We start from the raw sequence: 27,595 nt of genomic DNA on the forward strand, positions 1-27,595 counted from the left end.
CGATCCTTATTTGTGTGTTTTGTGAGAGCGAAAAACATGCCATGTTCTTCACTGATGGGTGGGGGGGGAGGATAAAGATGCATCGGTTAATATTGATTCTTGCGTAAGGCACACATCAAATTGCACTCGTACGAATCCATTGTTTTAGATTCATCGTCATCAGCCATGGTCAATCTACGGTTGGATGAAGGCCTCCCCTAGCCGACACCGTCTCCCACGATCCAGCGATGTAACGCTTGTCTCCTGCTTACAGCCCTGCTTCCATTTAGAAGTCGCTATGTTAATCGATGTTAAATAAGTCATTCTTGAGCACAATCGTAACTCTGAATTGTTACAGACCAAGTCAATCGCACTGCCATTTAACACAATAATAAGCTAACATTTTTGGATATGGTCCCTTCAGACTTTAGCCTATGATATATTTTTATATTATGAGGCACTTCAAAATGTGTTATGATGTTCTAACGTTCCATGCCATTACCCCTTTGCAGGGCTATAATCCAAGAGATTAGTGGCGTACAATGTATATTTCTTCCAAGACTTATGTTGTATGCTTGTGCGTCACTGCCAATGTCGTCCCTGAATTTAATGTAACTCCTTTGTCACTTTTGTTTTGTGTCCCATGTTAGCGAGCTCCGCTGATGGTCATGCACAGGTGTGAATATGGCCTCTGCTCTATCTGCTGCCGGCAGCGCCTGCAGTCTCCTCTCTCTCGTGTGGCATTGTGACAAGCAACAGTTTTTCTTTCTTAATGATCGTCAGAAATGAATACAATAGTTGCTCATCCAGACAATGAGGTGGTTGACGCAGTGTGGATTTCAGCGATACCGCCAGGGTGTGCATGGATGGAGCATTCATCGGCGATGTGCTTAATGGTTTGGATGGAACGTGCATGCTGATCTGCCGCGTTGTGTTCGAGCGCGGTGCAGCGTGGTCCATAGTCGTGGAAGAGAGGATCCCGGTACTTCCACCGTGGGATCCTGCAGTGTAGTCTGGGTATGGGATTGCTTCTGCCGCCCACGTGTCTCTGTTTGCCGTGTCGGGAACAAGCACCACCTTGCCAAGTGGCCCAGTTTGGCTGCATGGTACGACTAGTCTTCGCACGGCCGTATGGGAAAAGTGCAGAGTGTAAAATGTTTTAATTTGGCGGAATGTAATTTTCCATAGAATAAAAACGTTTAATTGTCTTAATAGGCAGTAGTATTAAGAAAAGTGGACTTGGACAGGACACTAGAAGGGACGACGGGCGATAGTCAAGAATAATAGCGGAGTGGCAGCCAAGGAATGGAACGCATCCGAGATGACGTCCACAGGGGAGATGGAACGATGACATCCATTCGTGTGCGGACGCTGGGTGAATGGTTGCATCGCATGATCGTGGGAGGTGTCGACGTATTTGGGAGGCATTCATCCAGCAGTGGATTGACCCTTGGAAGGTGATGTTTAATCTTCACATGGTACGTTGATTGTGGTTTGTCCACAGCTGTCGGTGGTATAACCGAAATAAAGGTTCCCTCCCAGCCTGGGTGGAGCCGCAGTCTAAAGTGTGTGGTTCAGTGACGAGTACGCAGCACTTGAGCTCGTGGATGCTACTCAGCCCCCGTGTTATTGTTCCGATCTGGCTTGAGCAGGGAGGTTGTGAACCTGGCTCCCGCTGGACAGAGTGGACGTTCATAGCCTTGAGCCCATAATAGCGGAATCCAGCCTCCGTGTGCCTGGGCTGTCTTGGGAGGCAGGATGGCGTGGTGGTAAAACTTGCGCCTCACAGCAAGAAGAACCTGGGTTTGATTTCTGACTTGCGGTGCCTTTGTGTGTGAAATTTGTATATTCTCGCCTTGTTCTGCATGGATTTATTCTGGGTTGCCTGGTTTCCTGCCATGGCTAAAGCATGTGCTTTCCTGGGCACACCTCTGATGAGCGTGGTTGGCAATGCGAAACAAGTTCAACGTGGATATGCAAAACAAAGTACGTAGAGTACAGGGTGGCCCATATGTCTTGTGACCCCCATTTAATTATCCCAACTTTATCTATTTTTTTAAAACTAAGGTTTATTCAAAACAGAAATGATTATGCAAAGGAAAAACATGTTGGAGATAAATTAATGGGGGGGGGGGGGGTCACGAGACGAGACTTCTGGACCACCCTGTAGATATGATTGAGTTTCCCTGCAAGGAGAGCCATTCTAAGGTAGGTAGGGGCTTTCATTCAGGCTGACCAGAGGCCACGTGTTCGTTGTGTCCTTTTACAAAAGCCAAACGGACCGAACAGCTGGACTTGGGACTGCGTATGTGTCGAGGAAGGTGAGTGCCGTGTCGGGTTGGTGGGAGAGGGGCCTGGCACGTTGTGGCAGCTGGATGTGACTTGGATTGCAGTTACCCTGATTAAAGCCGGATCTTGTCATGGTATCCATGGTAAACTTGCACTTTAATGGAACAAGTGGATTGGAACATGTTACTAGAGCTTACACACGTTTCTAAACTGGCGTATGCGCTAAATTTATTTTCCAAAGATTAACGTTTCGGCACAGAATCGCACCTAAAATAAATTTTCATTATCTAAAGATGAATCTCAGGTTAGCTGTGGTGTTCCTAAGTGTCTGAAGCTTAATTAGTACAAGGAACTACAGTACAGTAAATGCAGGGACTCAGCAGTCTGTGCTGACGTTACCTCGCGCGATTAATCGAGTGTATAAATGACGGGAACCCTGTCAAAACAGGGAAATAGGGCAGGCCGGAAACACAGTGGGTTTAACAAGTCACTGGACCTTAGTAACAACTACTTCGCGTGGTAAATAATGTCTGCCTAAGTCACTGTCTTAAGTTCCTATGTGTGTATGAAGGTGGTCGGGGCAGTGTCAGCTTACGCGTGACCTTCTGCCATCACGTGTAACGACAGCCTCATCGTGTGTTTGGGTTAAGCCGCCGTGAAGGTGACTTGTGACGGCTGTTTGTTTTTAAATTCACGTTTGACGTTCAAGTGAAATGTGTGAGGCCTGCCCGAGCAGTGCCTGGCACAGGACTCACACCGCACGTGGAGCCGACTGGAGCGCCTGTGTTTGGAGGCAGGACCCCGGTAAGATCAAATACATCAAAGTCTTAGATCCGATCTCGGAAGCTTAAGCTTGGATACACGGTGCATAACAGGTGTTACCGGTTTGTGTGAGGCTATCGTGTGAAGAGGGAGCAGAGGACGCTCCAAGAAACATCAGTTGCTGTACTTTTGCTCCCCACCCCATCTTCACCAACCCGCCTGGTGAAGTATGGTCAAACAACCCCCACAGTCCACACGCGTGTGGGGAGACCCCATGACGTAGCCTGCCGCAAGCACCACCCAGGCTCAACCTTGCTAATTTGGTCATAATTAGGCAGACCCGACAAAGAGTGCAACACATCCAATATATAATCCCATACATCCCATATATAATGATAATATTTATACTGGAGGAATCTGATGAGCTATCAAGCTCTTTTTCAAGGATGTCCAGTAGGGGAAGATCAGAACGTTACTGCCAGCCATCTCAGTCAACCCATGGCACCTGGGTCTGATTCTTGACCTGCCAGCGAGCCTTCGACACTTCACGTGGCCTCAAGATGAACCTAGCCTGGCACAAGCGCCGTGGAAAGGTCAGCGGGGACGCGGGTTGCTTTATTACGGAGGTGTGTGCTTCGTGTGTGGGTGTGTCTGAATATGCCAGCCGAGTGGAAGTTGAATGGGTTACACGTGTTGCACAGAGCAGCTCTTCACCTATCACAAGACCCGGCCTCGTCCATAGTCACTCTAACGGAGGGGGGATTTCCGAGAATCTTACACAACTGTATTACCCCTGTTACACAATCAATCTTACACAATTGTATTACCCCTGTTACACAATCAATCTAATTAATGTATCATTATTTACATCAAAATGTTCCTGTTATATTTACGAGTGGATATCTTTACAACATCTCGCTATCTCAAAAATCCCCAGTTAATGCAGCGGGCTCTGTAGGAATGACGTGAACACGATTATGTCGGGGGTGTGTCCCACCCCCACGCTACCCCGCTGAGTTGGTACGACCCGAGGTTATAAAGAGGGGCTCGCGCTGCCTGCCGGGAGGCGCGAAGATGGCGGCCGTGCGTGGCTTCGGTGCGGCGCGCTCCACGCTCAGGAAACTCGCGGTGAGGTGGCAGACGACGAGGAGCAGGAGACGGTGGCACAGAAACACAAACGTGTAACGTCAGCACCCCCTTTTGTTTGATTAATTGTTGCCTTTAACCCGAGAGCGACGCGGTTGCGGTATCGCTTCGGCGTCCTGTGCTCAAGGTCGAGGCGGCCGGGCTGAGGGGACACGCGACCTGACGTGACCTCCCGGCTCCGTCCGCGCTAGCGCGCAGACGTTTCGGCCTGGTCCCTGTGTTCAATGTAATTTCTGTTCAAGGTGTTGCAAACGTAATGAAATGTAACGCTTTTGCTGGCAGCGGTGTCTGCCTGTGCGCGTGCTGTAGGGGAGGTTGAGGCTGGGCTGCCTGACGGTAACTCGCGCGACGCGGGTTCGACTCCGGCGTTCGCCACGTCATTGAATTTAATGCAATTTAATATACACAAGAGGGTACATATACAATTGTATCGTAGTTCTGAAGTCTAAATTGCAGCTTTGTCGCGTCAAAAAGGAAATGTAACTAGCTTAACAATGTGATATTTCTGTACTGTACCATGATTATCTGATACGTGTGTACAGTACATTGCAGCGTGTAACCGCACGCCTGTGACCCCAGTGTCCATTTGATCAATTATAAACCAACTTGGGAATGGTCAAACACAAAATGTATCTGCTTGGCATACCCTTAATGTCGTCTGCGATTCAACTCAAAAGTATTTGTAGTGCTGTTACCCTTGGACTCGAATACGTTCTGATCACCAAAATGGCTTTGAGCCAAAGCCCTAACGCATCATTAACATTGTTCTCCATCTATGAGAACAACGATTTGGCTTGAGGGACAATCCAGCATTAATCAAACACCTTCAAAAAACGTTGCACTCATTCGGGATATGAGGGTATGCCAGAGAGAGCAGTCAGTCGTGCAGGAGGTTATGAAACCGGCTGCTTTAAAACCGGGAGAAATGTGGTCGGGGAGATAATTCTGAAAGGAAACTTGTGGCAGTCTTCTCTGGGTGGTCATGTGCTGCCATGGATCAACAGTATTACGTGTTCCCGTGGGTAACGGTGGCATTAAAGATGATGATGAACAGGTGGAGGAGTATTCTCCCGGTTACACGAAGCGCACCCAACTTTGCTTTCAAATTTCAGGGGGATAAGTGCGTATTATAATCTGAGAATATGGTAATTTAATCAATTGGCGCTCTTGTAAGATGGGCAGCAAACTTCTTGAGAGCTGCGTCATAGGTGGCTGCTCGATTTAATGAGACGTGGAATTGCTTTGAGCATCATGTGAGCGATAGGCATGCGTGCCTTGCTGATAACTTAATTAAATTGCGCACCTCTGAGAGCTTGGCACCGGGATGACCTCTAGAATAGGCAGGGCACGAACCTGACGGATTAAGAATTTTGTTTTGCCAGGAGTGGTGAAACACGAAATTGATTCACAGGCACAAGTAGAAGAGTCGTTTTTATATTTAAATTATCAACAACAAAAACGTATCTGGCACAACAAACACGAATTTGTATAATTGTTAGCAAATTTAGACTTTCGCAACGTTATTATATGCTTTTATCGTCGTAGACCTGGATGCTGCATAACAAACACTATAAAAAAATATTTTCTAAATTTGCGTGTTTGGACTACCACAAACTTTGCTGTAAGAGTAAAAAAGAACAACCAAAAGTTGATAATTTAAATTCGATTTAAGCCTGCGATGATGACCACATCCATTCTCGTGGTCGCCTCGAGCACGTAGACCTCCACAGTGCTCGCGTGCACTAGAAAGTTATGCAAACACATTGAGGAAGGCATTTCAGTTTGTCCTTAAGCACCATTCACCTCCAAAGCTGTGGGTGAGGTCTTTGGATATCAGTATTTCAGGCACGTTCCATTTACGTATGCCACTTGCAGTTGGTAGTTATATTTTGGATGTAGCTTAGAATGCGCAAATAATATATAGTTTATATATAGTTTCATTTTAATAATGTTCTCTTGAATAATGTGCTGTATGCATTATTTATAAGTATTTTGTCTTTGTGAATGTGAGAGCCATAACCTGTTTTGCACGAAAGGGCATACGCTATAATGGGACAGAATAAAAACTGCAATAATTCTGTATTTTTCTGTGACTGGTTTGATTGTGAGTGGTAAGATTAAACCATAAATCAAAAACTAGATAAAAAATATATATATTTAGCCATATATAACACGCCTCAAAGGGGTAGTTAATTATTTTTTGTATCCAGTTTTAGTCCAGATGACTGCAATCAACCAGTTTTCTCTCATGCAAAAGACGAATGTGGGATGGTCCTCGGTGAACCCCTTTGGCCCGTGTTTACTGGCTCGCCTGGGTAGCATGGTGGATCATGAACCCATCGCAAAGCAAGCAGGGATGTTTGTAATTGTCATCATTCTCTTCACAGCTGTGCTGCATTAAGTGTTCAGTTGGCTGTTCATTTGTGTGCACTTCACTGTTCAAACATTGTTTTAAGCATCCTGATATACTAATTCATGTGTGTGTTCAAGCCAAATGTTTTTTTAACACCTTCCTCTATTTAATACAAATATGCCAGCAACTGTTATTGTAACACATTTTTAAGACACCTGTTTTGTAAAAAAAAATGTCTGGTTTAGATTGCTAACATTGTTTATATTTACTTCACAGCTGTAACATTGGTATATTTTTTAACCAGGTAAAGTCTTGATTTTGCCGTTTACATATTGATATTCTCGTTGACTGTCTACCTTATTTGTAGTGAATATAAATGCGTATTTTCATAACCTTGGTCATTACAAAACTCTAAGCCTAACTTGAGTAGATGATAAAGTAGAAGAATACCTAAGGTTTCATGGTTACATCATGCAAGAAATACAACGCTTTTTTCCATTGTAGAATCCAGCAGTGGGACGGTCAGTAAGTGTCACCAGCACCAGAAACTTCAACTTTACCGTCTACGGCAAGAAAGATGCCAAGGCCAAATCCTCTGATGCGGTAAGCAATGTTCTTGGTAGCCTTGACATTGTGTGTATGGCGATTAATATGGTGAGGTATGGTAACCTAGACTGTCACGGTTCTATGCCAATTAACCCTTTGGCATTCCAGTCTATGTCCCTGTGGTAGTTTCTTAGGCACCACACACAAGTGGGTCTCAACCCACTTGTATACGGTGCCTAAAATAAGTACCTGTGGTGCCAGGAAGTTGGGTGTGCATATAGGTAAATGTGTAAGGATTTTGATATCCCTAAAACACTGTAATCATCATCACCCATGATCAATCAACTGCTGGATGAAAGCTGTCACCAACTCTCACATTCCTGCGATGTAACATTCCATCTAGCATGTGCGCACAAGCTAGTTTCATCGCTACATCGTTAGTGTCAACCACCGCCATCATAACTTGTAGTGATGTGTCTTGCCCGAGCCTGCTTTATTTGATCTTTCTGACTATCATATGTAGATATGGCTATTAAGAACAATGCATTATTCGTGTGTTTAAATTCTGAGCTTTTAAAAGTCAATGAAATTAGGTTTATGTCCTTTAAATGTTATTTATCCCCATATTGTTGGGAATAAATGGTGCATAACTTTTTTCATCTAAATCTGGCCCTTTTTTAAGTGTACAATGGTTTTTATCTTGTTAATGCACAGGGGTGTGTGATAGTGGGAGGGTATGTATGTATGTTGAACTTCTTTCACACCGTACGTAGTCAACCATGCTAAGTGCGGGGGAAAGACAAACTAAACACAAAAGCAGTTCTAAAGAAATGAGTTTTCAATCTAGGGTGGTAACGAGGAGTGTCTGTTCGCAACTTTGCCCGTGCAACAGATCTCGCGCGAGTACCCCGTGGTCGACCACGAGTTCGACGCGGTGGTGGTGGGTGCCGGCGGCGCGGGGCTGCGTGCCGCCTTTGGCCTCTCGGAGGCCGGCTTCAACACGGCGTGCGTCAGCAAGCTGTTCCCCACACGTTCCCATACCGTCGCCGCACAGGTGCGTTACTGTCCAATGCCACCAGCGCAACGCTACTGCTGTGTGTCCTTGAAATAACTTGGGCGGATTGACCTTCTCCTGTACACCGTGGGTTTCTTTTGGGAGCCCCTAAATATCGAAAATCTAGAATATCGCACTCCCAAAGCTAAACTTTTAACATTGCGCAAAGCAAGTGATTTATAAGCCGTGTCTCCACACTGTTTTATAGCATTATTTTGGTGATTTCGAAAACGTATGGTTAAGCCACATTTGTTGAAATTTGGAGTTAGCCTGATAACTTAATCTAAATTGTCTTATGGTTGTTATTGTTAGACTTGCATCCCATTGGGATTTTTGCACACAGCGTTGATATACGGTGCTTTTTTCTGGAATATTTTACTGGATGTTTCTGTTGCACGTCGTCACTTTAAGGTGTTCTTTGTTCATGTTTTGTTTGTTGCGGTTGCACCCGAGTCAAGAGCCTCATGGCTCACAGGGCTATACCTAACAAATGAAAACTGAAACTGCAGATGCATCACGAACCAGGCAGTCTCAGTTTAGTAGAAGGTAAAAGATAAGGACGCAGCCTTGCAATGACTTTTCATTACTGCTAGCAGAAAGGTCTCCACTAGAGCGAACTCTAGAGAGAGCCCCTTACAGGGTGTTTTGGCCTGCTCTTCCACAAGGCCCAGTTTAGTACTGTACAGTACTATAGCATTGGATTGTGCTTTCCAGAATTGCTTTTTTATCGTTGGTTTCATGTAAATGATTAATTTTGTTAAGAATATAGTAATGATATACTGAGGCTCGCTCACTGAATTAGTCCAGTGTTTCGTGGACCCAGTATTGTCGTTGCGGCTGTTACCTTCTATTTGGTGTAAATAGTGCTCGTGCATCCACAGGAGTGCAGCAGTCTTCTGTCGAGGGAGGAGTCAAGCATCTTGTTGTTGATCGGAAAAAAAAAACATTTTTGTTGATTCCCTTGTTTCAGTTCATCTTTTTTTAAGTATAAGGATTTATTTGAAAATAAAAACAAGTATTGAGTAATCATTTATTGTGCAGTTATGGAGTAACACTTACCACAGCATACAACTTTTGTGTGATAGTGATGGAAAAGCGACATTTGGGTTAACTGTTTCTGTAAGGGAGAGGAGGAGGGATGTTAAAATAGTACCTTGTGCACTATTTCACGTTTGAAAATGTTGATATTGTTGAACACTTCTATTTGGATTACAAGCAGTATAGATAATTTGTACAGGGTGAAGTGCGTCTAATATAGCGATTTGTGTACGAACTGTGCATACCCCTTTATCAACTTTTTCTAAACAGACCTCTGATAATATGGCAATAAAAACGTCTAAAATCGTGGACCTTGGCGCCGCGGTTAGGGCTGAACGGCGCGGCACGTGTGCTCGTGTGTCTGCAGGGCGGCATAAACGCTGCGCTGGGCAACATGGAAGAGGACGATTGGCGCTGGCATTTCTACGACACGGTGAAGGGCTCCGACTGGCTGGGAGACCAGGACGCCATTGCTTACATGACGGAGCAGGCACCCAAGGCTGTCATTGAGGTGTGGAGCAGTTGTGCGTCCGCGTGTGCGGTGTCGCGGCTAGCGCGCTGCACTACGAACCCGTTCGATACCCGCTCACTCAGCCTCAAATGAGTACCTGGTGCGGTGTGTAAGCATCGCCACTCGGTCGGGCGTGGTGCTGGCCACCCACCCACCTCGTGTGCCGTGCCGGCCTTCATAGATGCTCGCTAACAGCACTTGCCCCAACAGTCTCTTAAGGTTATACAGGGGTTCTTTGTCTTTTCTGAGGTAAAACAAAACAAAATCCAAGTGCTGACAGTTTAATAGGACTTTAATTTCTCTCAACAATTACATTTCAGTTGGGAGTGCCATTTTTCTCCTTAATTATGTTTCAAAACCAACATGTTATTTTGGTCTGTCACAGTTACAGTAGGGCCATTGGCATCGTCATGAGATGGAATAATGCGTAACAAATTATACGAGAGCAGTGCATCACCCTGTGATAGAGAATGCTCCGCGTTGGGAGCGATCAAAGAATAGTTTTGAAACCTCTTCAAGTGACTTCTTATACACACGAGGGGGCAGCACTTACCCAGTCACCCTGCTGCAGAAAATGTAAGTAAACAAATGAATGCAATATTTTTTTCATGCCATCGGAAGTAACCAGGCAGAAACAGTAAACTTGCTGACACTTGAGAATCTGGTTTGATGACAGACTGGCTACCGCATGTGAACCCAGAACCTCAGTCATGCCAGCTCTGTGCTCTAAAATTAAATTTATGTCGCAAGTATTTAATTTAAAATTAGTGTGTTTTATATTCTTCTCACCGAATGCATGGGTTATTCTCAGACGATTTTGTATTTAGTGCCATAGTTTATGAATATTGACATACATTTTATTTTCGCTTATGTGTTTTGCTGATATTATTTTTCCAACCCTTAATTTCTAAATGTGTTTCTGGATACAAACAGACCAACAAACATATTATGTAGCAGGCCTACAACAATAACAATTTTGATTTGAAGCTTTCGTGACTGCAGGAATCCATACTCTTTGGTTCTTTCGGTAAAATCACGTAGGTAGACAAAATAATTGCTCACGACGTTTCGATCGCAACGCAAGCGACCGTCTTCAGGTGAGAGGAAAAGGATGATGACGACCGCTTGTGTTGCGATCGAAACGTCGTAGTTTTTTTGTTATTTTGTTATTTTCTTTGAACCTATCTACGTGACATTACCGAAAGACCCAAATAATATGAATTCCTGCAGTCACGAAAGCTTTAAGTCAAGATTTAATATCTAAATATAATACAAACGAGATGTCAAAATGATAAACATATATATGTTCTCGAATTGTACTGTGACCCCCACTAGTAACAGTGGCTTTACTAACTTGAACAAATGAATCTTTACATGTCTGTTTTTGAGTGCCCATAAAGTTGTACTGCACACGTCTATAAATGAAATGTACTCCTTTGACCCGCAGCTGGAGAACTATGGAATGCCGTTCAGCCGCACGGACGACGGCAAAATCTACCAGCGTGCCTTCGGAGGGCAGAGCCTGAAGTTTGGCAAGGGAGGCCAGGCCCATCGGTGCTGCTGCGTGGCCGACCGCACCGGCCATTCCCTCCTGCACACCCTGTATGGACGGGTGAGCCCACTCACGACCCCCTCTCTGCCTGGAGGTCTGTCCAGGCCCAGGCGTTAGGTGCAGAGATATTCTAAAGTAATGTAAAGTCCATTATCATTGGACTTCTGAATGAAGGCCACTCTACATACATTCATGGGGGTTGTTTGACCATACTTTGTCAATGCTGGTTAATGTGGGTTGATGAAGCCAGAGTGGAGAGGGCCAGTTCATAGTGCACACACCAGTGATGTTAACCATGGCTGCAAATCAAACTCTGGTCGCTGGATTCGTCGCGCAATTGCGCCACGCCAACCAGCTGATCGCAGCGTTACCCTTATATCAGAGTTCAAGGACATAGCGTGGAACGCTTGATGACTGTAGGAGAATTGCACTCTAAGGTTGATTTACAGTATTGCATAGCTTGCGTGTATGTGTAATATACAGGACACGGCTTAAAGGTTTAGAAAAAGACATGTGTTAAATTTTTTTTTTTACTGTATTGTTTTGGTGCTCCTGTAAAAAAAACCTAAATAGCATTACACACATGGGGCATTTGTTCTCGGTCATTCCTGTAACGTCTCTGAAGGCTTTCCAGTTTTATATACATGAGCTACTCGGGCTGTGAATGGACACAATGTTTGCTGGGTGGGATTATAAACGCTTTGTTCCTTTGCACTCATGCGCTGGATACAAATATGCGGTTACGTGCCAATGTCATGGCCATATTGGCCAATCGCTTTGGGATATATGACCGCCCCGAAATATTAAAAATGAGGCCACCGTGTCAGGAAACTCTGTTCTGGCAGGTTGACAATAACAAAAACTGCACGTTGTTGCAGGCATAAACTGCTTTTTAGTGCACTATGTAGTCGTACAAACCCCAGTAAATACAGAAATATACATTTGAAGTAAAACCTTTCTCTTTTTTTCGAACTTAACACTGCTGTCGACTGAATTAAGACAATAAATACTGTTTCACATCTCCAGGGAAAGAGTTATATATTATATCAGGCTGTAACTTAATACTGTTCCTACCAACTTGCAAGTTACTGTTGGGAGTAGCGATCATGCAGAGCCATGATGTGGTTACCACAAGGCTGATGCAGGTGCTGTCTATTTTTGGGCACAAGGCAGGTTCCATCTTGTGCTATATTCATCCTGCGTATGAAAGTCGACCCCTGCCCGTGTTTCGGGTTACATGTTGTGTTATGAGAGTAGCGTGACCCAAAGCTGGCTTACCGGTGATATAATGTACGCAAGGAAACACTTTGTCGGTGAGAGAAAAGTAAAAATAAACTCATCGAATAATCGGTTTTAGCCGAAAAATCACACCAATATGCATGTCTACAGAAGTATTCAAATTAGCGATAATAACCTGACCTTCAGAGCCACAGAAAGATTACTTCATGCCACATGGCATGATGACACCATCACTTTGGCTGAAAAAGCTTATCCATTTAGGGCTGATTTTGGGCAACCCTTAGATCAATTTTACCAGTATAGTCAAGGGTATGTCCCTAATAGCAACACAACCTGTTCCGTAAATGTTGTTTATACTGAATCATCTTTATGGGAGTTATCCTGACCCCCTGTCACAGATATACGAATAGAGTAAACACATTCATGCTTTGAACACAAGTTGTAAAACATTGAAAATTACAAAAACAATGTTTGTAGCAACATGTAAATATAACAATGCCGTGGTTGTCATTGTGTCATGGTGGCAGTCCCTGCGATATGACACCAGCTACTTCGTGGAGTACTTTGTGCTGGACCTGCTGATGGAGAACGGCGAGTGTCGGGGAGTGATCGCCCTGTGCCTGGAGGATGGCTCGATCCACCGAATCCGAGCGAACCACACTGTGCTGGCCACCGGGTAAAAGCCTGCTGCTGTAAAGAAAATCTGTGCAGTGTAAACATTCTCGCCTCAGAAGTTCGCGCGAGAACGGTCGTATAAAATCGCTCAGCTGTTAACAGCTGTTTTGAAAAACAATTCGATTCTGCTGTAAATTCTGCCTTTAAAACTATCTGTTGTGCTGCTAGTGTTAAGCCTTCTATACCATTTTTTCATGTCTTTTTTTGTAAAAAATAATTGTGACTCCCAGTGGTTTGGAACCTCATGCAATATATTTGATCACGACTGATTTAAAGCAAGGATATCGATTAATTATGCTGCAGAGGTTGTGCGTATATTGTTATGTTGTGAATTTCACGTAAAAAAATGAATACAATTACAGGAGAAACACCTTTTACCCACAACACTATTACATGTGAATCCTCGTGTATCTGCCGGAGTTCTAGGTTATGCAAGAACTCCGGTTATCCACAGCCTTACTCTTCCTATAATCCGCAATTCTCCATGGTTTTTTTAATCTGTTTTTGGGACGGCTTCCTATTTGCAATATTCTTGGCTAATAAGAGGAGTCGTGTAGAAAATTCACCTTCTCTGCAATGTTATCTGACAGACAAGTGGAGTAAAACTGTAGATAGTCCTGCAGATAATCGGGTCCGTGACGTTGGTTCCCCACATCACCACAGATAAGAGGAGTTCTGTATGTCCAGGGGTCGGCAATCTGCGGCTCTGGAGCCGCATGCGGCTCTTGAAGGACTGCTTCGTGATGTTATTTATTAAGCAACAGTCTCGTATACCACATGCATTGCGAATTTTGAAATATCGAGTTTTTTTACCGAATTAGAAAAAAATCGCCCTTGTTATTTTGGTTGCCGACCCCTGTGCACGATCGACAATCACTTCCTGCATTGTGCGGCACACGTTGAGTGTTTTTTTCCTTGCACCTACAGTGGCTACGGTCGAGCCTTCTTCAGCTGCACATCTGCGCACACCAGCACGGGGGATGGCATGGCCCTGGTCACACGAGCAGGACTGCCGAACCAGGACCTCGAGTTCGTGCAGTTCCATCCCACAGGTTGGTACACACCTCGTGCTGCCAGTGTTGAAGGAGACCTGGAAAGTTGTCTGGAGGAAGAAGAAATACCACGTTACACTTTGACCCTTGCGTGTGGGAAGACTGCTTAAGTTCTCGTGCTTTTGCTATGTATCTTCTAAAGTGGTTTCTGAAGAAGCTCCCAGCATCTTGAGTGAAACTTTGGACACGCGGTACAACCAGCAATCACATCGGAGAGCTAATTCAACCAAAAATATCACTTTAATGCTCCGAGTTTTTCCAAAAAGTGTCTGGAATTTGATCGGCTTTCTTAACATGTCCACAAGCTACTGTTGACATGAAGTTGTGCGGTTTCAATGTTTGAGCGCATAGTCTGAGCTTTGACCACTAGGGGGCGGTCATGCACCACAGCCACCATTTGGCATGGAGCTCTAAAGATTTGGAAGGATTTCAGCTGTCCTGGTGTGAAAATTATTTGTATTGCTCGAGAGCTGTTATTCTTTCACTCGTTACACACAGCTCAGTTTCACTTCAACTCATTTGGGAATTCATTTTAAATCACTCGTCAAGTTATTGGTGTCCAACTGATTGACAGAAGCAACCTCCATACGAGGTTAACATACTAGTTCCTCTCATGTATTTAATCAAATGTGTTCTCAATTGTGCCATTTGTGTCATGTTATGAGATTAAGATTAAATTCTGGTCTCTTGCAGAGCAGGGCATCACCCCATGTTAGGGAACAACTTGGAGAAGCAGATATCTATAACGGAACTACATATGAGAGTCATTTTAGTGACCTCTGGCACACACATTAGGAGGCAGTACTTGCCCACCCCGTTTGCTAGTCATGTTTATCACATAACAGACTTTTTTTTGTTATTTCAGCTGGAATTTAACTATAATTAAGTGCTGAACCAAATTGTATGTGATGTGTTTTTGTGCAGTGATTGGTAACCAGGCTGAGAGCATCAACTCACTACTCTTGAGAACCCAGGTTGACTCACAGGCGGCCGTTGGATTCAAACACAGAATCGTCAGCAGTGCCAGTTTGGCGATCTGCCCTCTGAGCCACCGTGCCACCTTAATATCTAACATCTTACGTGAGTGCATGTCTGATGTTTCTCCACCCCCTTGTCTTTTAAATTACAGGAATCTACGGCGCGGGCTGCCTCATCACAGAGGGCTGCCGCGGCGAGGGTGGCATCCTGATCAACAGCGACGGCGAGCGATTCATGGAGCGTTACGCCCCCAACGCCAAGGACCTGGCCTCCCGTGATGTGGTCTCGCGCTCCATGACCATCGAGATCCGCGAAGGGAGGTATGACCCCCATCGCTCACCGCATCCATCCTCTTCTCCCCCCCCCCCCCCCCGCGATGACTAGCATAGTGTACATTGTGTTGCGTCGCTCGGGAAGTGACGTGTGCACAATTAGAGTTGGAATCACCAAAAAAGTCAACCTCCAAATCGTTAGGTTAATTAAAAAAATGGGCCTAAAATTGTACGATTGTATTTTGTCCTTGAGCCTTGTTTGTGCTAAAAGTGCAATAGTTTAAGCAATTTATTGTAATTGGTTAAACCAAATGTTACGAAATTTGCTCTTTATAATCAAGTCAAAAGATTGTGCCAAAAGTTAACATGCATTCTACCGTCAACCTGAAAACCCTCAAATTTCTGAAAGCATTCTCTCTTTCCTTCTTTTTTGTCTGGCTTCTGCCTGCTTCTGTCCTCTTAACCTTTAACCCCTTTTTCCCCCATGGTGCAACAGGGGCTGTGGGCCAGAGAAGGACCACGTGCACCTGCAGCTGCACCACCTGCCCCCGCAGCAGCTGGCCATGCGGCTGCCCGGCATCTCGGAGACGGCCATGATCTTCGCTGGCGTGGACGTCACTAAAGACCCCATCCCCGTGCTGCCCACCGTGCACTACAACATGGGTGGCATCCCCACCAACTACAAGGGCCAGGTGCCGTTGTTATGCTTAAAACAGGCCCTGTGATTAAGTGTATGTACACATGACAACCCAGGCTTTCTGTCGACGCCCCCAGTCAACCTTCACTCAGTGTGGGGTTGCTTGTTCCCCTCTGCTGCTCACCTCTCCCCGCATTGGCTGGAACTCCTTCCCCCAGTCATCTGTGCTGTCGACTCCCTGTCACTGTTCAAGCACAGGCTCTCAAGTCCTTTGTTTTTACCTCAGCCTATGAATGGCTGCCCCTGCAAAATAATTGTTCACATTGTTTCTCTTCAACATCTTGAAATGTAGCCACATTTAGATGCTATGTCCAGTTTGTTTTATAATTTATGTTATGTTTTGTTCATTTGTTTTGTATGAAAGTGATCAATCACAGTGTCACCAAGAAAGTAAATTCTGCTTTGATGACCATAAGTGGATGCTTATTTTGGAATTATCACTTTCGACCCTCACCCAATGTTCTGATTGAAAAACCACACATTCACACAACTGTGTCACTGAGCTCCATTATACATCTACAACCAGATCACTCGCAAAGAAGAAACACATCCTTAACAAGCTCGCACTTGCAAGTGTCACGGCATGCCTACTTTAGAGCCAGCGAAAGACAATGATTGACCAGAGGTGTGCGGTGGCCGCGCTCGCGTAGGTGCTCACGCGCAAGGACGGCCAGGACCGTGTGGTGCAGGGCCTCTACGCATGCGGTGAGGCCGCCAGTGCCTCAGTGCATGGCGCCAACCGCCTGGGTGCAAACTCCCTGCTGGATCTCGTCATCTTCGGCCGCGCCTGCGCGCTCACCATTGCCGAGCTCGCCAAGCCCGGTAAGCCGTAGGACACTGAACACGTATGTACTATGTTGAACATCCTTCTCACCGTACGTAGCCAACCGTACTCATTGGAGGTATGGGGGAAAGACAAACTAAACACAACAAGCAGTTCTTAAAAAATTAGTTCTCAATCTAAGGTTAATTAAAAGTGCATAGCTCCAGTGGCTTCCTAATATCAAAAGGAAGAGCATTCCAGACTGCCGTAGAGGCGCATTTGAACGCGCACGATGCGGTGAGCGGCGTTGTTCGATGACTAGCCAAAAGCCGCTGCGACGATGACCGGAGTTCGCCTGATGGTTTATGTTCCTTGACGAGATCGGAAAGGTATCGTGGTTCATTTGTGGCAAACACTTTGTGTGGAATGAGTGTGAGCAAGCGGGGAGTTAGTGTGTCTTGATAAGAATCATCCTCTGGGCTCTTCAGTGAGTCGCTGTGATTTTAGATTGCTGTTTTATTAGATTAGATTCGTTGATCCATGAGATTTTTTGAGCATTGTGGTGCATATAGCGTCTGTAGTGGCTACATGATTCTGAAATCGGAATAACAATTTCCTAACTGCACAATTTACTAATGCAACTAATATAATTCAAAATTTATATATGCATTCAAAGTCATAGTTTGTCACATGCAATACATGTAAAATGGGCTTATAAATATATTTAAATCGGTGATTCATTGTTAGAAACCTAATATTCAATAACAGTTTAATGTAGATGCTACATTTAGAAGTAGGTACTTTTTTTTTTACAAGCCAGAGATGGAGGTGGACTTGAGTAGTGACTTACTATTAGCAAGCAAGTGCATCATGTTTACTCAAAAAACGCCTTCAAAGTTCTGGTTTTGCAGACTTGGATTGCATATTTTCAGTCTGAACATTAGCCCAAAGGACGATTCATGAGTTGAAAACATTGTAAGATATAGTGCATGCGGGCAAGCCGTCATTTGCTAATTGTTTTGGACCTTTTGAGTGTTACCACAATTGCTTCTTCTTTAGTGCTGCCTAACGGCGTGTGCGACTTCACGATGATATTGGTCCCGGTCTAGCATGGCGTGTAGAGTTTGTGCTGCTGTTAATTGTAGCCATGTTTTGATGTTACTGAGCCATGTCGTTTTTGGCCGTCCTGGTCGTTTTTTCCCTTCGATTTTTCCTTCCAGGATTTGCTTTAATAGCTGGTATTTGTGGTCGTTTCGGGCAATGTGGCCTAAGTAGTAACACTTCCTGCTAATGATGGTCTTCAGCAGGTATAACCACAATTGCTAAGCCATTCTAAACATCACAAAATGCCCTTGGCTCTACAATTCATTGTACGTTCAGAGAGGAAGGAACTAATTGTGAGGTGTACCGAGCCAATCGTTGTGTTGTAAAGATCGTTGTCACGAAGAAACACCTGTGTGTGTGTGTTTGCTGGCCCAGGTGAAGCGCTGGCCCCTATTAGCCAGAGCGCCGGAGAGTCGTCCGTGGCTAACCTGGACAAACTGCGTTACGCCGACGGGTCCGTACGCACCTCCGAGCTGCGTATCAACATGCAGAAGGTAGGGACGTCCTCTTGACTGAACCAAAATTATCTGTAGTGTGTGGATACATGAGTTAATGTGAGCAAAGGTATATCAAAGTGGCGCGGTGCAAGTTGTGATTTGTCAAGTCAAATGTTAAAAGAGATACATTTTCATCAATAAATGTAACTAGCAGAGGCTTGTCTTGCATTAGTAGGATTTTTCTAAATTGTTATATCGCAGGACCATGCGAGATGTAAATTGATCACGGCTGATGATTAATTATATGATCTTTCATATAAGCACCTGACTCCTTCCAAAAACTTTGAAGAAAAAAACACGTAAAAAATCAGGTTATACCTGCCATATTGCTTACCGTCCATTACTATCAAGACATTTAATCACCGAGGCGCAGGGGGTTGTTGCTTGAGTGTGCCGTGCAAACCCCCGCCCTGTCTACTCGATGTACCCGCAGACGATGCAGACCCACGCAGCCGTGTTCCGCACGGGCCCTGTCCTGGAGGAGGGCTGCAGGCAGCTGAGCAGCCTCTACCAGCACGTGCACGACCTCAAGACCTTCGACAGAGGTCAGCCGCGCGTCACTTGAGTCCCGGCGTCTTTGCGCGTTTGTGTGTACGAGCTCACGTGTGTGTGCAGCCATCGTGGCTCGTAGCCAAGCCTGTAATGGAAAGCAATGCACACGTTTAACTTTTGCACGGCTCAAGTTGCGTGAAACAAAGCTGGGTTGGAACATTGCTGCAGTTCATCATGAGTTAACTCCCCCTATTGACAGCATGAATTTTTTTTTTTCAATTCAGTGAAGTTGCGTGTAAATAGTTGTCCTCTTAGAGTATGGCACCCTTTTGATAACTTGCCTAGTCCTGATTTGGTTGCTTGTGTATTTGGGTGAATTCTTTAAAAAGCTGCACTCCTGCTGTTCATAGCGCAGTAATCAGAAGGTGGTTTCATTGCACACACGAACAATAACGGACTCTGGGGAGGCGGGAAAACTTGAGTAGATGCTGGTGTGAACATTGTGAATGTCACACATGTTACAAGGTTATTGTTGTTCAATTATACAAGGCAGCATTTAAACAGGTGTGTGTGTACGGTTTGTGTTGCAAGTCAGAAAGGTCTCAATGCAATGGGCCATGATGTTGTTTTGAGTCTTCAAGTTCGGCTGTTGTTACACTTTTACACATTGGCAAAATTAAGAGAAAGCCTTGCCCTGTCCATTGGGAAGCCCAGTCGCTGGTAACAGTGAACATGAATGCTTGTAAGTGTGAGGCCGTTGGTGGTAGTCTTAAAGATGTGATGATAGATGAGAACAGGAATTTTCTTGCACATGCTTTGGCCTTTCAACCCCGTGGTGTGACAAGGTTTGGGTTTGTCTATTCACACGTCAGCAGATGGCGTTGACGTTGTCTTATGCAGTGCTTATCTTCCTTGTATGTGCAAGTCGATTACATTTATCAGTTGTGTGTGTGTCAGTGATCCTGACGGCTAAATCTGATAAAACCGTGAAAAAAAAATAGAAAATAACTTCAGCCACTCAGACCATATGGAAATACCTTCATAAAAGTGGCACCATTCTTGTTTGGCTGGTCAGGCAGCTGCTGATGGTGTAATTTGTCCTCGTGTAAACTCTGTTGGTGACTGGGGAACGCTGAAAGTTGAGCAAGACAAACAAGATCCATCCTGCCTCTTTGACACGTCTCTCTCTGGGACAGTCGGAAACAATTTACGGCCTCTACATCTGCTTTTCCTCATCCCAAGCTGTGCGGTGCTTTTAAATCTTGCGTCATTTGAAAAATAATAATTGAGAGAGTAGGTACTTGTGTTTCTGCAAGTAAGAGACGACATTTCTTCAATTCGCCCATGAATTCTCAAAGCTCCAGCAGAGGGCATGTGAGTTAGCCAGGCAGCATGCAGGTGTTGAGAGTCAACTGCCCTTTGAATACACTGTAAAGTTAGTAAATTAAACCAACACGGGGGGGAACGTGCTTACCGAGTGCGGCTTTGCGACGGCTCCGACAGGCATCGTGTGGAACACGGATCTGGTGGAGACCCTGGAGCTGCAGAACCTGCTGCTGTGCGCCATGCAGACCATCCACGGGGCGGCAGCGCGCAAGGAGAGCCGCGGGGCGCACGCCCGCGAGGATTACAACGTGAGACGCCCCCGCCTGCAGAGACGGACACACTCTCACCTCGTCGTTTAACCCTCTCGTGCGTGAATTATGAGTGCCTGTTGTCAAAATAGGAGTCTGGGAAGTGGACACGGAGGAGCCAAAAGGGTGAATAAAGGAACACAATTGACTTGATTCCGGCGGACAAACCCCAGATTGCCAGAGGCGTCTTTGTTCTCAACAAATTAAACGCAGAATACAATGACAGATCGGTGCAATGCAAGTTGCTCTCCACTATTGCCAAAAAGAAGGCAAAACCAGGATTATTACCAAATCATCTCGGTCAGCGGGCAGCCGATTAATAACAATTCAGCAGTGTGTTTGGTTTAATGTGATTTTAGTTGTGAAAGCAACCCCTAGGTATGTTCAAAATGTTTAATATAATTTCATAGAAGTCACATGTCTCATAGCAGCCCACCAGAGTGAACGTGATGCTCAAGCGTAAAAGAGCTGCAGCAAAAAGATTAACGTGCCAAGTCCATTCACGGAGGATTACGTATTAAAACATATTTTGTGTAAGAGGAAAAACGATATCTTGAGCACAGCTGCACACAAAAAAATAAATTTCAGAACTTAATCTCATCAAATCCCTTTTCAAAGTTAATTTTAGAGCATTATACAGGATTACTGTGATGGGTAGGGTTCTGGAGCTTATCTGGACGCTTAAGAGGTTAAATAATAGCATCCCAACAGGACAGAATTAGGACAATTTAATGACGAGAGAATGATCATGCAGCAGCTGCGTTGGAGATCACTATTTCTAAAAATAGCTGCTAGTCTTATCAAAACGTTCACAATGATATATGAGCTGCAGTTGGCAAGTAAATTTAAATTCTGAAATTCATATGGCTTGAAACAACATTGCCTCAAAACCTATTGGATGCCATTGCCCCTTGTCACAGATGACTGATGTAGCTGATGACCCATTTAAAAAAAAAAAATTTAGAACGTGTTTCTCCGCGTGCTCTCACACAGCTGGCGGAAGGAGTGCAAATTAACCTGCCGATGTCTGCACCACAGGTGCGGATTGACGAGTACGACTTCTCGAAGCCGTTGGAAGGTCAGGTGAAGAAGCCAATTGAGGAGCACTGGCGCAAGCACACGCTCGCCTGGGCAGAGCCGGAGACGGGCAAGGTGAGGAGAGGCTGCTGCATTGGCGTTTTAAAAAAATAATAATTACATAACATTGCGAGGATATCATGGGGGACCCCTCCCTTGCCGTTATCAAAATATAAGAATAGGTTTTACCCTTTCTGGAAATAAAACCGGTATTAAGATGTTAAAACACCAAACTGAAACCTTTTGCAAGGAATCATGTCTGCATTCACCATATATACTTGTGGTGAACATTAAACATACTCTGGTAGTATATGCATTGTCTTTGAAACTGATTGGTCCACACCAGCCAATGCATATACTACCAGAACATGTTTTTGTTTGCATGTTCACCACAAATATATGTGGTTAATGCAGACATGATTCCATGCAAAGGGTTTCAGTTTGATGTTTTAACATCTTAACACCTGTTTTATTGCCAGAAAGGGTAAAGCCTATTCTTATATTGCCAAGATAACTTTACATTGAAGTCCTAGCTTGCTGTCCAAAATGCATTCCTTATTTAACTGCAGAATTAAGACATTTCAATATCAGGCATTCACTCGTAACATTGGGGTGGTTGTGCAATCCGCCAAGTGACGTATCACTGCCGTACGTTTATCTATCTACAAATTGGGCTTGATATTGTGCGTACGTACGTACGTATGCGTGTCATGTTGCCATTCAGACGCCCAGTTAAAAATCCTTGCAGCGATTTTAATTGAGTGTTTTGAGCGTGGTTAAGTGGATGTGGTTTATATTTATAAAACCAATGTTGACTGCCAAGTGTAAGTTTGTATAATATAGTTCGTTTGTGTTAATCGAGATGGATTTCTTGTCCTCTTTAGGTGACATTGGATTACAGACCAGTGATTGACAACACATTGGATGAAGAACATTGTGCAGCCATCCCTCCAGCCATCAGATCGTACTAAACTATGCCCCACATGCCACCTAAATTGTGACCTAAAAAAAAATGACATTCATCCCGAACATTAATTTGCACCGGTGAGTTAAATAATACGTGGGGACATTTTTTTCCATTTACAAATCGAGATAGCTGTCGCAAGAACCAACATACAGAGACTGCTGGCAAATGTTCCGCTATACCAGGGGTCGGCAACCAAAATAACAAGAAGAGCCATTTCTTTCCAATTCGGTACAAAATTCAGTATTTCAAGAGCCACAATGCATCTGAGTACATACTGTACATACGTACATATCGTCAAGAAGCAGCCCGTAAAGAGCCGCATGCGGCTCCGGAGCCGTAGATTGCTGACCCCTGCGCTATACCAACACTTTTAATGACCCTTTCCTGTTACCTTTGCCACTTTGTCAAAATGTAGCGCGTGCACACCGCGTCTCGTTTTGTTTAATTGTTCAATTGGGCGAGAGAGTCGCCTGTATTTTTTTACATGGCTTTTCTTTTTGCACAACCGCACAACGCTACATCCTTTCAATCGCAATGCGGGTAGCTTCACCGACGTACCTCGAACATTGACATTTGCATTAAACCTTTCCAGACGTTCTAACTCATGCACTGGTAGGCAATGTTTACTGTTTTCTTTAAGGATGAGCTCATAATGTTAAAGTAATGTGCAAATATGTTGATGTGTTGTGGGATGTAAAAGCTAGCAACAGCTTTTGAGGTTGTGTCATCTGCCAAATGCCTTTTGAGTTGATGCCACTCATCTCTGTACTCTTAGATTGGTTAATCATTTATTGTCTTCATTGTATACAACTTTATCAGTGAGATCCTTGTGTGCATTTTAAGACTGTCCAATATCCAGGAGTGTAAGTTGTCGGACAGTAGGTTTAGAATCTTCAATGACAAACTCGATGAGAAATTGGCCTACAGTTCAAATAATGATTGTAACGTCTCGCAATCTGTTCGCATTTCTGGTCTGGTAGTCTTCTAATTTACACTTAATCCTGGTGATTTAGTTAATGATCACATGTTCATGGTATAGCAATCTACCACCATGCTTCATACAACCTTGAAAAATGACATCAACTCACATAAATACATTGGCAAGCTTTTTATGTTTGGTATGCATAAATACCAAATTGATATTTTAAAACACATGGGAAAGCTTCAAAAGTGTTGATGTTATTCAAAATAAGATGCATTGAACTGTATGAACTGCCGGAAATAACTTAGATTGCATGTTTGGTAGCTGTCCTATAGACTTATGACCTCAATATTTAAAACAGTGATTCATACAAATATACTTGATGTGCTTCGTTATGGGAACTACCTTAAATTATGCTCAGTAAGCAGACCGCACAAGTTTAACACTTATAGATACATGTGCAGATTTGTCGCCACTTGTATTTGCAGTGGGGTTCTAAATTGAAAGTCAATTCCCTCACAGTTACATCTTGCTCTACATTTAATTGTGGCTGGCTGTGTATTGGCACGTGTGTATCAATACACTATACCGTTTCATTGGTTTGCAAACTGTAAATAAATTGACACAATTGTTCCCTTTGGGTGTCTCCCCATCTATTACCCCTGTGAGTGTGTCGCGGTTTCATTACCCCAGGGTACTTAATGGATTTAACGTAAATGAACACCGACATGCATTTTTTATTTTGTTTTACAAATTGGACAATTTATAACGTTTGCAGTAATTTACTGCCAAAATCACGGTCTGTCTGAGATGCTGGATCTAACAAGCTCGCGGGTTTGCTCTCGCTGCATTTGGGGTTCATGTGGCTACCCGATAGGTGGGCTGTGTGACGCTCCTTTGCTCTGCCAACTCGGCCCATTGACGTTCCTTTCATGCCAGCAATGCATCAATCACCTCGTCGAGTGTCCTTTGCGCGAGTTCGTCGCCGTGCGATTTACCGAGCCAAGGAAATGGAATGTTCCCATTCGTCAGCGACAGGAATATTCTGCTTCATGTTTCTGGAATGTTAAGATATCCGCGGATGAGGGGTACTTAAAAGGGGTGCTTTGAACGTAACACGTGTGTGAATGTTCATCCACGAGAGGGAGCGATGCTAGTTCGCGTGCAGGTGCGAGGTGGGTTGTTACGTCGCAACTGTGAGAGGGCGACATGGGAAGGCCTTAATCCAGCAGTGGATGACTAATCATGGCTGATGATGACGTGACCACGGCGCTCGTTTTCACGTGCAACTTATAACACATTTTTTAAAATGGGCTTTAACCTTTGCAGGGCGACATGCGTCTTCGTTTGTCCAGTGTTGCAGCCGCACTTTGCCACCCATAATACACAGGGAAATGCAGACGTTGTTACCAGCCAAATTGTAGAAGGTTTGCAACTTTAATTTATGAATAACGTATCTAATGAGACTCACCGCAACCCCGTCGTACGTATTCTTTGGGTCGTCTGCAGACGACCGCTTGTGTTGCGATCGAAACGTCGTAGTTTTTTGTTATTTACTTTGAGCCTCTCTACGTGACTTTACCGAAAGACCCAAAGAATATTCATTCCTGCAGTCACGAAAGCTTCAAGTCCCGTTGTACGTTTTTAGAACTTGTGACATTTCAGCAAGCAAAGCGCCACCGCTTAAGGTCTGCCTGTGGGCCTCTCTACCTGGGAGCACGTTTCAGTTACCACGCTTTTTGTTTACCCAGCAAAGCCTCATCGAGTCTCGTGGCTCTTTGTTAAGGAGGGTCCTGCCAAATTTTGCAGTCGGGGGTGGGAGCGATGATTGTAATGCATATTCCAATTGAGTGGTTTGCCGGTAATGTTTCTCATTTGGCAATGGGCCATGATCCCTGCACACAATGGTCTACTCTTGCGAATGATGATCAATACTGTACTCCTTCTGTAGCCAGATTTTAAAATCAATCAATGGGTGGGCGTTTGATGGAGGATGGGCATCACTTAAGTGCCACTGGTCTCTCCCGGCGGGCAGTGAAACGCAGCTACGCAGCTACCTCGCTCTCACGACACATTCAGCCCTAGCGATTAGCATGGTGGATGGGCTTCACAGCGATCCATGAATGCTGTTTCGTGTGACAAAGTTCCCCCATATAGCCTTAACAGACTGTAGGAGCAAGTGCTGTTCGCATGTAGGATCTGTGAAGGTTGGAACAGCACACGAGAGGGTGGGTGGCCAGCACCACGCCCGGCCGCCTTTTGTTACACACCGCACCAGGTACTCATTTGAGGCTGAGTCGAGCTTGGGGAGGCCCATGACCGGCTCAGATGATCGTCACTGGTGGTGTCCTTGAGCGGGAATCGAACCGCTCACGACCAACACCGGTGACGATTATCTCAACCGGTCGTGGGCCTCCCCGAAGCCGACAAAGGCGGCCGGGCGTGGTGCTGGCTGCCCACCCTCTCGTGTGCCGTGCCGGCCTTCATCGGTGCTACTCGCTAACAGCACTTGCCCCAGTAGCCTGGGAAGGCGACACGGGGGATCGTAGTAGTGTCTGTGTGTGCGTTTGTCTTGTCTGTGTGTGTTTGTGTACGGTTGTGGGGACTCATTGCGCCCTTTCCGACAAGCAAGCCAGCATCGGGACTCAAGGTAAGTGAAAGTGAAAATCCAAGTTGAATGTTATTTTTCTATACATGTTACTTTCTTTTATATTCTGTACAATATTAAATTAGTACGTGAAATTTTACAATATTTCTTCTTATGAGTTCAACAATGCTTCCATTTTAGTTGAACCGTAACACATTGTATAGCTGGCCGAATTGAGCATCTAAATACACTGCATTGTTGTGTTCCGACTTACCATCCGTTAGACTCAGGAACTGGCCTCAGGAACGGAGCCCATTCGTAAGTCGAGGTCTGCCCCTACATCATCGAATTACTGAACGTGTATTTCTGCGCTTGAGCGGTTCGAAGTTGGCACAGTAGGGGGTTGAGCTGGTGATGCATCTACCGGTCATCTCAGTCAGCCAACCCATGGCACCTGCTGGGTCTGTCCCGAGACCTCCTGTCAGCAGCGAGCCACTTCACGTGGTAGCCTCAAGGTGCACCTAGCCTGGCACTGGCGCCGTGGTGACATCTCCGTCACTTCGTGGCAAGTGGCGGCTGTGTTGGTATTGGTTGGACCGGCGTCGTGGCCACGCTTTCCACGCAGCTGCTATGAAGTGGCCAATCCAGATCCGGCCACTCCCTGGGGCCCACGTGCTCACGGCACGGGCATGCGGCGCTGATCTATTGCTGTGCCACAGCCCTCATGGGGCGCGTTCTCGACTCGAGTTGTTTCCCCCCCCATCACTCAGTCGCCGCATGAGAAGGATCGGTATCAACCAGTTACCGTATTGCGGCGGGTACAGTACAGAAGTGTCTAGAACGATGCACGTGCAGTGTTCACCTTTTAAACTGAGAAACACGTGTACGGAGCTGCCATGTCGTAATATTTGTTGCACTGTGCTTGGAATTTCGAGCTTACTGATTTCATTCCATCTCCGGGCTCGACCGACCTTGGTTCCTGACTTTCGGAGCTGGTCATCGATTCTGAAAATGTTTACCGATTATAATAAGACCCCCCTACCTCCTGTATTTAAAGCAAACCGTTTGGCGATTGGTGTGAGTGTGATCACACTTTGATAAACATGACACCCGGGCACACAAGTTTGGGGTGCGCCTTACTTCCAGGAGCGTCTCATGATGTGCCAATGCTCATCCTTCAGTTCGTGGCTCACGGGATGAGCACGCGCATCTCTGTTGCTGTGCGCCAGCCTGCGTGTGCCTCCAGCCTTCGTGGCGTCTTTGCACATTTTAGTTTATTAATATATACACATTCATTATATATATACACATCAATATGTACAGTATACACAGTTCCCACCCAATGTTTCTGAAGTTTCAGTGTCAACTACAGTGCATCCACAGACGACTCGATTGGACATCACTCCTTT

At 45.0% G+C, this 27,595-nt stretch overlaps 1 protein-coding gene across 1 annotated transcript; it reads left to right on the forward strand.

The window, feature by feature from the left end:
- The first annotated feature begins 4,047 nt into the window (after positions 1-4,047).
- SDHA (succinate dehydrogenase complex flavoprotein subunit A) lies at positions 4,048-24,232 on the forward strand. Its single transcript, XM_078608913.1, has 15 exons — positions 4,048-4,158; positions 7,034-7,132; positions 7,968-8,129; positions 9,535-9,678; positions 11,126-11,290; positions 12,997-13,145; positions 14,072-14,196; positions 15,326-15,494; positions 15,943-16,138; positions 16,794-16,965; positions 18,386-18,504; positions 18,941-19,052; positions 20,503-20,633; positions 21,672-21,785; positions 22,595-24,232. Exons 1-15 carry the CDS (start codon positions 4,105-4,107, stop codon positions 22,679-22,681), a joined length of 1,998 nt encoding a protein of 665 aa, XP_078465039.1. The 5' UTR covers positions 4,048-4,104; the 3' UTR covers positions 22,682-24,232.
- The last annotated feature ends 3,363 nt before the right edge of the window (positions 24,233-27,595 follow it).

Source organism: Lampetra planeri, chromosome 31 (assembly GCF_965212315.1).
Source record: "Lampetra planeri chromosome 31, kcLamPlan1.2.h2, whole genome shotgun sequence".
Lineage (NCBI taxonomy): Eukaryota > Metazoa > Chordata > Hyperoartia > Petromyzontiformes > Petromyzontidae > Lampetra > Lampetra planeri.

Coding starts and splice junctions, on each gene's coding strand:
- SDHA (XM_078608913.1), top strand. CDS start 4,105: ATGGCGGCCGTGCGTGGCTTCGGTGCGGCGCGCTCCACGCTCAGGAAA. Junction 11,291..12,996: donor TGCACACCCTGTATGGACGG/GTGAGCCCACTC, acceptor TCATGGTGGCAG/TCCCTGCGATATGACACCAG. Junction 14,197..15,325: donor CGTGCAGTTCCATCCCACAG/GTTGGTACACAC, acceptor TTTAAATTACAG/GAATCTACGGCGCGGGCTGC.